This window comes from Somniosus microcephalus, chromosome 28 (genome assembly GCF_052327205.1).
Source record: "Somniosus microcephalus isolate GS21.2 chromosome 28, FLI_Smic_1.0, whole genome shotgun sequence".
NCBI classification, from domain to species: Eukaryota; Metazoa; Chordata; class Chondrichthyes; order Squaliformes; family Somniosidae; genus Somniosus; species Somniosus microcephalus.
In genome coordinates, this window is record NC_141014.1 from 18,129,373 (window position 1) to 18,142,349 (window position 12,977).

Genomic DNA, 12,977 nt, shown 5'->3' on the forward strand with positions numbered 1-12,977 from the left:
AAAGGTGTAAAGATAAACCCAGCAACTATAGGCCGGTCAGTTTAATCTCAGTAGTGGGGAAGCTTTTAGAAACAGTAATCAGGGATTAAATTAATAGTCACTTGGACAAGTGTGGATTAATTAAGGAAAGCCAGCACGGATTTTTCAAAGGCAAATCGTGTTTAACTAACTTGATTGAGTTCTTTGATGAGGTAACAGAGGGTTGATGAGGGCAATACAGTTGACATAGTGTGCATGGATTTCCAAAAGGCGTTTGATAAAGTGCCACATAACAGGCTTGCCAGCAAAGTTGAAGCCCATGGAATAAAAGGGACAGTGGCAGCGTGGATACGGAATTGGCTAAGTGACAGGAAACGGAGTAGTGGTGAACGGTTGTTTTTCGGACTGGAGGAAGGTATACAGTGGTGTTCCCCAGGGGTTGGTACCAGGACCAATGCTTTTCTTGATATATATTAATGACTTGGATGTGGGTGTACAGGGCACAATTTCAAAATCTGCAGATGACACAAAACTTGGAAGTATAGTGAGGAGGATAGTGAAAGACTTCAAGAGGACATAGACAGGCTGGTGGAATGGGCAGACACGTGGCAGATGACATTTAACGTAGAAAAGTGCGTTTTGGTAGGAAGAACGAGGAGAGGCAATATAAACTAAAGGGTACAATCCTAAAGGGGGTGCATGAACAGAGAGGCCTGGGGGTATATGTGCACAAATTGTTAAAGGTGGCAGGGCAGGTTGAGAAAGCGGTTAAAAAAGCTTACGGGATCCTGGGCTTCATAAATAGAGGCACAGAGTACAAAAGCAAGGAAGTTATGATGAACCTTTATAAAACACTGGTTCGGCCTCAACTGGAGTATTATGTCCAATTCTGGGCACTACATTTTAGGAAGGATGTGAAGGCCTTAGAGAGGGTGCAGAAAAGATTTACAAGAATGATTCCAGGGATGAGGGACTTCAGTTACGTGGATAGACTGGAGAAGCTGGGGTGGTTCTCCTTGGAGCAGAGAAGGTTGAGAGGAGATTTGATAGAGGTGTTCAAAATCATGAGGGGTCTGGACAGAGTAGATAGAGAGAAACTGTTCCCATTGGCAGAAGGGTCGAGAACCAGAGGTCCCAGATTTAAGGTGATTGGCAGAAGAACTAAAGGCGACATGAGGAAAAACTTTTTTACGCAGTGAGTGGTTACGATCTGGAATGCGCTGCCTGAAAGGGCGGTGGAGGCAGATTCAATCGTGGCTTTCAAAAGGGAGTTGGGTAAGTACCTGAAGGAAAAAATTTGCAGGGCTACGGAGAAAGGGCGGGGGGAGTGGGAATGGCTGAAGTGCTCTTGCAGAGAGCTGGCACAGGCTCAACGGGCCAAATGGCCTCATCCTGTGCTGTAACCATTCTATGATCCTATAGATGTGCGGGTTAGGTTGATTGGCTATGATAAATTGACCCTTAGTGTTAGGGGGATTAAATACGTGGGGTTACGGGGATAGGGTGGGATATGTGTTGGTGTAGGGGTTACGGGGATCGGGTGGGATATGGTGTCGGTGCAGGCTCGATGGGCCGAAATGGCCTCTATCTGCACTGTGGGGTTTCTGTGATTCGGTGAGGAGCAGGAACCCTGGCCGATTCCTCCCCTTCCCTCCCCACTCCGTAACCCAGGGATACGGAGAGCAATTGTCGTGCCCCTGTGTGAGCTTAGCTAACTGAGCATAAACCAGGGACCCTCTCCTGCGCAGCCTGATTCAGGGACGGGCACCTGGGCAGTGCATTTACCAACTCAACCAGCGGGGGAGCTGCTGAGCTTTCAGTTGGTTTCCAGCTCTTCGGTCTCGGAGCAGAAAGGGAACCATTTTGTTATGCAAATCGCGACCTTGTTTGTACTCACAGCCCCTCCTCTTTGATGATCTCGGCCAGGACGATGGGGGTAGATCGGGCCTTCATCTTCTCATCCACTGCAATAAAGAGAAAGAGCACATCAGGTACGGAAAGGCTCTTTCATAGTAAATCTGTTTCTTCCTCCAATCCTCCCGCCCGAAGGTGCGGACTCTCGAGGGTGCGGTGGGGGGGTGGTTCCGATGGATGCTAGCCCGCCTCCCCCCCCCCCGCCTCTGCTGCCTCACTCAGCTGGCCATTCATGGAATTCACAGCACAGAAACAGGCCATTCGGCCCAACTAGTCCGTGCCGGTGTTTATGCTCCACACCAGCCTCTTCATCTCACCCTATCAGCATATCCTGCTATTTCTTTCTCCCTCGTGTGTTTATCTAAACTCCCCTTAAATGCATCTATACTATTCGCCTCAACCACTCCCTGTGGTAGCGAGTTCCACATTCTCACCACTCTCTGGGTAAAGAAGTTTCTCCTGAATTCTCTATTGGATTTATTAGTGACTATCTTCTATTGATGGCCCCTAGTTCTGGTCTCCCCCACAAGTAGAAGCATCTTCTCTACGTCTACCCTATCAAACCCCCTCATAATTTTAAAGACCTCTATCGGGTCATCCCTCAGCCTTCTCTGTTCCAGAGGAAAGAGCCCCAGCCTGTTCAGTCTTTCCTGATAGTTATAACATCGCAGTTCTGATATCTTCCTTGTAAATCCTTTTTGCATTTTCTCCAGTGCCTCCATGTCCCTTTTGTAATATGGAGACCAGAACTGTTCACTGTACTCCCAGTGTGGTGTAACCAAAGCTCGATACAAGTTTAACATAACTTCTCTGCTTGAGAATTCTATTCCTTATGGGTGAGCCTAGAAAATATGAGGCTCCTCGACCAAGTAGGGCATCACAGCCGCGCCCGACTGCTGTCCTCGCCCAATGTGGACTCACCTCCACTTTCCACTAGGGTTGGGCGGACAGAAATCAGCCGCAGCTATCCCGGCCGATCTTTCCTCTGCCTAGCCCAGGGACGCGGAGGGCGACTGAGGCTAGTCCTCCCTCTCTAACTGCAGTGCCCTGTCTGAAGGCACATGACGCGGCACAGACCAGGGATCGAACTTGGGGCCCCTCGCTGCTGAGTGGACCTCAGTATTGCTAGGCCCCAGGGGGAGAGGGGTGAGGGGAGGTGCTTACAGCACCAGTCCTGAACGGAATCTTACCTTGAAGTCTCAAGCGGGCTATGTCGAGTGGGTAGAATATGGTCATCGCAGTCACCCCTCCCTAAAGAGAAAAGATCATCAGTAACCGGGAGTGTAGGTTCTTTTCTGTGGGGGTAAAGCTGCAGACCCAACAGTGTCTAAACTCTCGAGTCCTGTATGGAGGGGGTCAAATACTTAGATGCTGATATTGGGGGACAAACAGAAAGCACTCATCCCCATGTTCAGCGCAGTGTACCCTTACCTTCTTACACGAATGACTCAGTCCCACACCAGTGGCTGTTTCAGATTGTCGGACGTCTCCTGTCTTATAGAAGGTCAGTCATCACAACCCCAGGACATCGCTGCAGGAGTTCCTCAGGGCAGTGTCCTGGGCCCAACCATCTTCACCTGCTTCATCAATGACCTTCCCTCCAACATAAGGTCAAATGTGGGGATGTTCACTGATGACTACAGTGTTCAGTGCCATTCACAACTCCTCAGATAATGAAGCAGTCCATGCCCGCATGCAGCAAGACCTGGACGACGTTCAGGCTTGGGCTGATAAGTGGCAGGTAACATTCGCGCCACAGAAGTGCCAGGCAATGACTATCTCCAACAAGTGAGAGCCTAAACACCGCCCCTTGACATTCAATGGCATTACCATCGCCGAATCCCCCACCATCAACATCCTGGGGGTCACCATTAACCAGAAACTTAACTGGACCAGCCACATAAATACTGTGGCTACAAGAGCAGGTCAGAGGCTGGGTATTCTGCGGCGAGTGTCTCACCTCCCGACTCCCCAAAGCCTTTCCACCATCTACAAGGCACAAGTAAGGAGTGTGATGGAATACTCTCCACTTGCCTGGATGAGTGCAGCTCCAACAACACTCAAGAAGCTCAACACCATCCAGGACAAAGCAGCCCGCTTGATTGGCACCCCATCCACCACCTTAAACATTCACTCCTTCCACCACCGGCGTACCGTGTCTGCAGTGTGTACCATCTACAAGAGGCACTGCAGCAACTCGCCAAGGCTTCTTCGGCAGCACCTCCCAAACCCGCAACCTCTACCACCTAGAAGGACAAGGGCAGCAGACGCATGGGAACACCACCACCTCCAAGTTCCCCTCCAAGTCACACACCATCCTGACTTGGAAGTATATCGGCCGATCCTTCATCGTCGCTGGGTCAAAATCCTGGAACTCCCTCCCTAACAGCACGGTGGGAGCACCTTCACCACACGGACTGCAGCGGTTCAAGAAGGTGGCTCACCACCACCTTCTCAAGGGCAATTAGGGATGGGCAATAAATGCTGGTCTTGCCAGCGACGCCCACATCCCATGAACGAATTAAAAAAGCCACCAAATCCGATTATCTGGTCATTAGCACATTGCTGTTTGTGGGAGCTTGCTGTGCGCAAATTGGCTGCCGCGTTTCCCACATTACAACAGTGACTACACTTCAAAAAGTACTTCATTGGCTGTAAAGCGCTTTGGGATGTCCGGTGGTTGTGAAATGCAAGTCTTTCTTTAGCCGCAAAGAGAGTGTCGATTGTTTTGAGCTGAATAGTTCCTGCATTATCCCTATTTCTAAAGGACTACAAGACAGACAGACAGACAGACAGAGTTGTATTGATGCAGCAGCTCATCGCACGAGCACAAGGTAATGACAGACGACAAAGGACATTCGGCCCGTCTTAATTCATCCATTCAGAAGGACCTTACAGTCCCCCCTCACATCAAATTCCTTCTTAAATGATTCCTGGGTTTTTCCCCCTTCAATTACTATGGGCGCGATCTTGCCAGCCCTGGGGAGGCGGGACTGCCGGGAAAATGGCAGAATCTGGGGGCGGGTGCCCAAACCGCCTCCAACCCGCCTCCGTGCCATCTTGCCAGGAGGCGGGAAGTCGACCCGCGCCGGGTCCTGTCTCCTTGGAGGCGGGAAGGGGATTACAGCCACTTAACAGGCAGATAAGAGGATTATCCCCATTTTACCCACACAAGTGTGGGCTTCCCGAAGGCTGCGAACCCCGCCAGGGTCACCGAGGCGAGCAGTGGGTCTGCGGGGGTCGGAGAGGTGCAAAAGTGCGCTGTGAAGGTGAGTGATGGGTGCAAGTGTGGAGAGGTGAGTATGTGAGGTGAGTGGAATGTGTTAGAAAAAGTTTACTTACCTTTGTTTCTTCCTGCAGGCTTCACGAGTTGGGGATGCGGAGAGTCTCGGACCTCCGGGGTAGAGATGACAGATGACCGCTGCATTCTCCAATGCAACAACCTTCTCATTTCTGCAAAAGAAAGAGGTTTGATGAGGTCTTGAATTCAAGACCTCATCAAACTACAGAGAATGTCAGTGTTTGACAGCTTCAAACGATGACAATTCATCTGTCAAAAATTTTTGACAGATGAAACATCATACATTGACGTGCTCTGCAACCGGCTTCCCCTTAATTGGCCTGCTATGCCCGCTGGGCGGGCTTAACAAGGTCAATCAAGGGAAAATAGCGTGGGTTGGCCAGAAGTTGATGGAGGCGGGGCTGAAACCCGACAAGTGGGAGTCCCGCCTCCAAAAGCTCCCCCGCTAAGTGTCAGCTTGGCTCAGTGGCAGCGCTCTCACTGGAGTCAAACCCCCCCACTCCAGGACTTCAGCACAATATCTAGGCTGACACACCTGTGCAGTACCGAGGGAGGGTTGCACGGTCAGGGTGAGACGTTAAACAGAGTTCAAAGCTGTTGAGGCGGAGGTTATAGATCGTGTGGCGTTCTCCCAATATTTACCCATCTATAAACTCCACTAAAATCAGATTAACTGCCATCGCTGTTTGTGGGACCTTGCTGTGCAAAATTTGGATGCCTCATTTCCCTACAGTGTTGACAACTTTTCACCGTTGTAATCCAGGGAAACAGGTCAGGGATCCCGAGGCCGTGAACGGTGCTATACAAATGGAAGGCCTTTCTTACTTTGAGAATCCTTTCCATGTTTTGATCATTCTGTGTGTGAGAAGACCATTCTGATGTTAGTCCTCAATTTATAAGAACATATGAATTAGGAGCAGGAGTCGGCCCCTCGAGCCTGCTCCCCCATTCAATAAGATCATGGCTGATCTTCAACCTCAACTCCACTTTCCTGCCCGATCTCCATAATCCCTTGATTCCCTGAATATCCAAAAATCTATCGATCACTGTCTTGAATATCCTCAACGACTATCTTTTTATTGTTTGCTAGTTTAAACGTGCATCCCCGGTTCTAATTTAATTATTTAAAGTAATATTTTGGAATTACCGTAACTAGCTGAACTACCGTTATACGGTGATGCCTCCTTTCTAGACTGAACCCCCCACCCACCCCCCCAGTATTGCCAGCCTTACCACAAAACGCAGTCCCCCCGACACTGGCGATGAAAAACTTGGCTTTTCCTCTGCACTGCTTCCAGCGCTTGAATGTCTCTCGTTTACTGGCAACCATAAACCCTGCCGACCGCGGTCCCGCGCAGGTCCGACTCCCACTGGCCGCGGTCCCGCACAGGTCCGACTCCCACTGGCCGCGGTCCTGGTACCTCGCTGATGTGGCCATTCTTTGTGCGTGGTGAGACTGTTGCTTGGCAAGGGTTACGGAACCAAGGCGGGTAGACGGAGTCAAGACACAGATCAGCCATTGAATGGCGGAACAGGCTCGAGGGGCTGAATGGCCTCCTCCTGCTCCTATGTGTGAACCCAGACGCTAATTGTGGCACCTGATCCTGTCTAATCTGACCTCCCCACACACACACCTGTCTAATCTAACCTCCCCACACATACACCTGTCTAATCTGACCACCCCACATACACACACCTGTCTAATCTGACCTCCCCACACACACACCTGTCTAATCTGACCTCCCCACACACACCTGTCTAATCTGACCTCCCCACACACACCTGTCTAATCTGACCTCCCCACACACACACCTGTCTAATCTGACCTCCCCACACACACCTGTCTAATCTGACCTCCCCACACACACACCTGTCTAATCTGACCTCCCCACATACACACACCTGTCTAATCTGACCTCCCCACACACACACGTCTAATCTGACCTCCCCACACACACACCTGTCTAATCTGACCTCCCCACACACACACCTGTCTAATCTGACCTCCCCACACACACACCTGTCTAATCTGACCTCCCCACACACACACCTGTCTAATCTGACCTCCCCACATACACACACCTGTCTAATCTGACCTCCCCACACACACACCTGTCTAATCTGACCTCCCCACACACACACCTGTCTAATCTGACCTCCCCACACACACACCTGTCTAATCTGACCTCCCCACACACACACCTGTCTAATCTGACCTCCCCACACACACACCTGTCTAATCTGACCTCCCCACACACACCTGTCTAATCTGACCTCCCCACACACACACCTGTCTAATCTGACCTCCCCACATACACACACCTGTCTAATCTGACCTCCCCCCACACACACCTGTCTAATCTGACCTCCCCCCACACACACCTGTCTAATCTGACCTCCCCCCACACACACCTGTCTAATCTGACCTCCCCCCACACACACCTGTCTAATCTGACCTCCACACACACACACCTGTCTAATCTGACCTCCACACACACACACACCTGTCTAATCTGACCTCCCCACACACACACACCTACACCTCCTGGTCCCATGGATAGTGAGCAAGAGCAGGAACTGAGGCTGAGATTTCCCCTCTCCCTGACCCTGGGGAGCAAGGGTTCCTGAGTTTAATTCAGCAATGGCACTGGGGATAAATCAGCTCAGGGTGCAGGAAATTCTGGGATGGCTGATTTTCTGCCACTTAAGTGCGTGATTGATTATTTCCCCCCCGCCCCCCCAAACAGAAGCTTTTTTCCCCTCCCTCTTCCTTTCAGAGAAACATTATTCCAACCATATGACAAGACTCACGGAGCCTGCAGGTCAGTGGGGGCACTGAGTGTCCCCTTCACTGGGGGGCCCAGCAGACTTACCGCAGCCCCGGCCACAGCGTGCACCAGGCTCTCGTAAGAAAAGACATGGCCCACCGATAGCCCCGTGTTCCCTTTCATTTTCGCCCCCAGCATCGGATGCCCGGGCCGGGCAGGGACTCAAACTGCAGCCGCTCCACCCGGAAAAATGGCAAAAGAAATCCCCACACCCCCACCTGCTGGATAAATGTCAGTTTCCGCGCCTCCTGATTGGCTGCGGCCTCAGATTGCAACACGCACGCTCGCTCCTCATTGGATGAGCTCACAGCGCCGCCTCTGACAAGAAACGATTGGTCACACTTTGCTTCCGGGTGCCTCTGATTGGTTGTCTTTGGTGTCAATCACCGATAAGGAGAGCAAGGAGAGATTTATTTTGCTGCTGCTCTCACACTTAACAGGAGGGGGAGGGCGACTGGTGCCTGGTCCTGACCACCATCAACAGTCAGAACCCTGGTGTCGGTTATAGACATAGAAGATAGGAACAGGCCACTCGGCCCCTCGAGCCTGCTCCACCATTTAATGAGATCATGGCTGATCATCCAAATTCAGTACCCGGTCCCTGCCTTCTCCCTATATCCCTTTAGCCTCAAGAAATATATCCAACTCCTTGAATATATTTAATAAGTTGGCCTCAACTGCCTTGTGTGGTAGCGAATTCCACAGGTTCACCACTCTCTGGGTGAAGAAATTCCTCCTCATCTCTGTCCTAAATGGCTTACCCCTTATCCTTAGACGGTGACCCCTGGTTCTGGGCTCCCCCGCCATCGGGAACATCCTGCATCTAGTCTTGTCTAGTCCTGTTAGAATTTTATAAGTTTCAATGAGGTCAATGTCAATTCAATTCAAATCGCTTTATTGGCATGACAAGGTACATCTTATGTTGCCAAAGCATCGAAAAACATTTATAGTTGAACACATAAACGCAGATCTATCCATACAGTGTATAAACAGATATATCCCTGAGTGTATAAATATACATTCATATAATTTGTATATACTCTTTTCTTAGATTTTAGCGAATATAAGCCTAGTTGACCCAATCTCTCCTCATACGTCATTCCTGCCATCCCAGGTATCAGTCTGGTGAATCTTCGATGCACTCCCTCCATGGCAAGAACATCCTTCCTCAGATAAGGCGACCAAAACTGCGCACAATACTCAAGGTGTGGTCTCACCAAGGCCCTGTACAACTGCAGCAAGACATCCTTGTTCCTGTACTCAAATCCTCTCGCTATGAAGGCCAACATACCATTTGCCTTCTTAACCGCCTGCTGCACCTGCATGCTTACCTTCAGCGACTGATGCACAAGGACACCCAGGTCTCATTGCACTTCCCCTTTTTCAAATCTGTTGCTGTTCAGATAATAATCTGTCTTCCTATTTTTGCCACCGAAGTGCATAACCTCGCATTTATCCACATTATACTACATCTGCCAGGCATCTGCCCAATCACCCAACCTGTCCAAATCGTACTGGAGTTTCTCTGCATCCTCCTCACAGCACACGCACCCACCCAGCTTTGTGTCGTCTGCAAACTTGGAGATATTACATCTAGTTCCCTCGTCCAGATCATTAATATATATTGTGAATAGCTGGGGTCCTAGCACCGATCCCTGCGGTACCCCACTAGTCACTGTCTGCCACTCAGAAAAAGACCCGTTTATGCTCAGGAACAAGGTGTTGTAGGTGCCCAGGACCCTGGTGATGGTGATGCCCAGTACCCTGGTGTCGGTGGTGCCCAGGAACAAGGTATTGTAGGTGCCCAGGACCCTGGTGTTGGTTATGCTCAGGAACAAGGTGTTGTAGGTGCCCGGAACCCTGGTGTTGGTGATGCCCTGGACCCTGGTATTATAGGTGCCCAGGACTCTGGTGGTTGCAGTGCCCAGAAAGAAGATTTGCATTTATATAATCGCCTTTCATGACCACCAGATGTCCCAAAACACTTTACAGCCAATGAAGTATTTTTGAAGTGTAGTCACTGTTGTAATGTAGGAAACGCGGCATCCAATTTGCACACAGCAAGCTCCCACAAACAGCAATGAGCTAATGACCAGATAATCTATTTTAGTGATGTTGATTGAGGGATAGATATTGGCCAGGACACCGGGGAGAACTCCCCTGCTCTTCTTCGGGATCTTTTACAGCCACCTGAGAAAGCAGACGGTTTAACGTCTCACCAGAAAGACGGCTCCTCCGACAGTGCAGCTCTCCCTCAGCACTGCACTGGAGTGTCAGCCTGGATTTTGTGCTCAAATGTGGAGTAGGGCTAGAACTTAAATGACCAAAGTCTAGTGGGCAACTATTGATCTAAGGCTGACACTCGGAGTGAAACTCGAGTGGTTTATAACCTTCTAACTGTGATGACATTACCTTTTTATTTCTATTTACCTGAGACTTTGCTCCCCGGGCAGAGTCTCTTTTCATGGGAGCACATACTGGATAATCGAGCACAGAGTGGGAGCACAGCTCATTCATGGCACTCCCAATTCTCCAAGCCACTAAAATCAGTGACCGAAAAATAGGGAGCACTGTGAGTCAGGCCCAGTGATCTCACCACTTGATTCTCCGATCTGTGCTCTCATCGAGCGGGATGCTATGATGGGGGAAGTGGGGGGGTGGTTTCTGGAGTGGGGCTTTAACCTACAACCTTCTGACTCAGAGGCGAGAGTGCTGCCCACGGAGTCAAAGTATAGCTGCAGGGCAAGGGCCCCATGATTAGTGAAGAGGGGTGGGGGAGGGAGAGACCGAGAATCAAGGTTCCCATTCCTGATCACTGCATAGTGAAAGAAAGACTTGCATTTATACAGCGCCTTTCACGACCCCAGGACATCCCAAAGTGCTTTACAGCCAATGAAGTACTTTTGGAGTGTGGTCACTGTTGTAATGTGGGAAACGCGGCAGCCAATTTGCGCACAGCAAGCTCCCACAAACAGCAATGTGATAATGACCAGATAATCTGTTTTTGTTATGTTGATTGAGGGATAAATATTGGCCCCAGGACTCCCTGCTCTTCTTTGAAATAGTGCCAGTGGGATCTTTTACATCCACCTGAGTGGGCAAACGACCTCAGTTTGACGTCTCACCCGAAAGACAGCTCCTCCGACAGTACCGCACTCCCTCAGCACTGCACAGGAGTGTCAAGCGAGATTTTTGTGCTCAAGTCCCTGGAGTGGGACTGTGAACCCACAACCTTCTGACTCAGAGGCGAGGGTGCTGCCCACTGAGCCACGGCTGACACAAGTGACCCCTGCCCTCCCCCCACTCCGGTAGAACTCGCAGGGTAATGTATTGTAGTGGTTATGATCTTAGACTAACAAAGCAGACGTCTGTGAGTTCAAATCCTACCACAGCAATTTACAAAACTGAAGTCAAATGACCATGAAAGCTCCTGGACTGTGGTAAAAACAGTGAGTTCACTGATGTCCTTCATGTCATTAGTCCCCACTATGCAACTGACCCTTAATGATTGACACAAAGCTGGGTGGGCGCGTGTGCTGTGAGGAGGATGCCGAGAAACTCCAGTATGATTTGGACAGGTTGGGTGATTGGGCAGAAGCATGGCAGATGCAATATAATGTGGATAAATGCGAGGTTATTCACTTTGGTGTCAAAAACAGGAAGGCAGATTATTATCTGAATGGCAATAGATTGAGAGAAGGGGAAGTGCAAAGAGACCTGGGTGTCCTTGTGCACCAGTCGCTGAAGGTAAGCATGCAGGTGCAGCAGGCGGTTAAGAAGGCAAATGGTATGTTGGCCTTCGTAGCGAGAGGGTTCGAGTACAGGAACAAGGATGTCTTGCTGCAGTTGTACAGGGCCTTGGTGAGACCACATCTTGAGTATTGTGTGCAGTTTTGGTCGCCTTATCTGAGGAAGGATGTTCTTGCCATGGAGGGAGTGCAGCGAAGATTCACCAGGCTGATACCTGGGATGGCAGGAATGACGTATGAGGAGAGATTGGGTCGATTGGGTTTATACTCGCTGGAGTTTAGAAGAATGAGAGGGGATCTCATTGAAACTTATAAAATTCTAACAGGACTAGACAGACTAGATGCAGGAAGGCTGTTCCCGATGGCGGGGGAGTCCAGAACCAGGGGTCACCGTCTAAGGATAAGGGGTAAGCCATTTAGGACTGAGATGAGGAGGAATTTCTTCACCCAGAGAGTGGTGAACCTGTGGAATTCTCTACCACAGAAGGCAATCGAGGCCAATTCATTAAATATATTCAAGAAGGAGTTAGATATATTTCTTAAGGCTAAAGGGATCAAGGGATATGAGGAGAAAGCAGGGACAGGGTACTGAATTTGGATGATCAGCCATGATCTCATTGAATGGCGGGGCAGGCTCGAGGGGCCGAAAGGCCTACTCCTGCTCCTATCTTCTATGTTTCTATGAAGGCAGCCCCCCCACACCTTCACGAGGCCACTAGTGATGGTTGATAAATGTGGCCAAGCCAGTGTTGCCCACATCTGGAGAGAACATGTAAAAACAGTGCACAGGTCGAGGGGGGTGAGGACAGAACAGGATCAGGTTCAGCTGTGGTGGCTCCATGGTGGAAGAGCCTGCTATCACTCCCCACCGAACCTCACATGTAAAGGATGGTCAAGATACCCAGGAGCAACCCTCCCAGCGCAAGGCAGCATCTTGGGCAGAAAAGCAACTCACTTCTGCCTCTCCTTGGTCCCCGCATCATTAAATAAATCGTGCAAAATGTTTTATTCTTTATAATAATTTAATTGACAACGTGTACATGAAAATGAAAACCAGAAAGTCCTTCAAAAAACCTCACGCGGTCAGCATGAAAAAAGTCAACATCAAACAATGTCCTCAATCATCGATGGGCATAGAAAACTCCCATCAAGAACCTGGAAAGATTCGTGCTCGCACAGTGAATGATTGGGATACGGTGCAAGCTT

The 12,977-nt window shown here is 49.9% G+C and overlaps 1 protein-coding gene across 3 annotated transcripts in view; it reads right to left on the reverse strand.

Annotated features, from left to right (window-relative positions):
* Nucleotides 1-8,229, reverse strand: part of slc25a17 (solute carrier family 25 member 17) — a 29,111-nt gene extending 20,882 nt beyond the window's left edge. The window contains exons 1-4 of one of the 3 annotated variants that reach the window (XM_085969568.1): nt 8,068-8,149; nt 5,236-5,346; nt 3,084-3,144; nt 1,877-1,943 (exon numbers count right to left, since the gene is read on the reverse strand). In XM_085969568.1, coding sequence (XP_085825694.1) covers nt 1,877-1,943; nt 3,084-3,129 — 113 coding nt within the window. In that variant the 5' untranslated portion in view covers nt 3,130-3,144; nt 5,236-5,346; nt 8,068-8,149. Of the gene's footprint in view, nt 1-1,876; nt 1,944-3,083; nt 3,145-5,235; nt 5,347-8,067 lie in introns of all 3 variants that reach the window. The other 2 variants (XM_085969567.1, XM_085969569.1) reach the window with 2 other exon arrangements.
* Between the last annotated feature and the right edge of the window lie 4,748 nt (nt 8,230-12,977).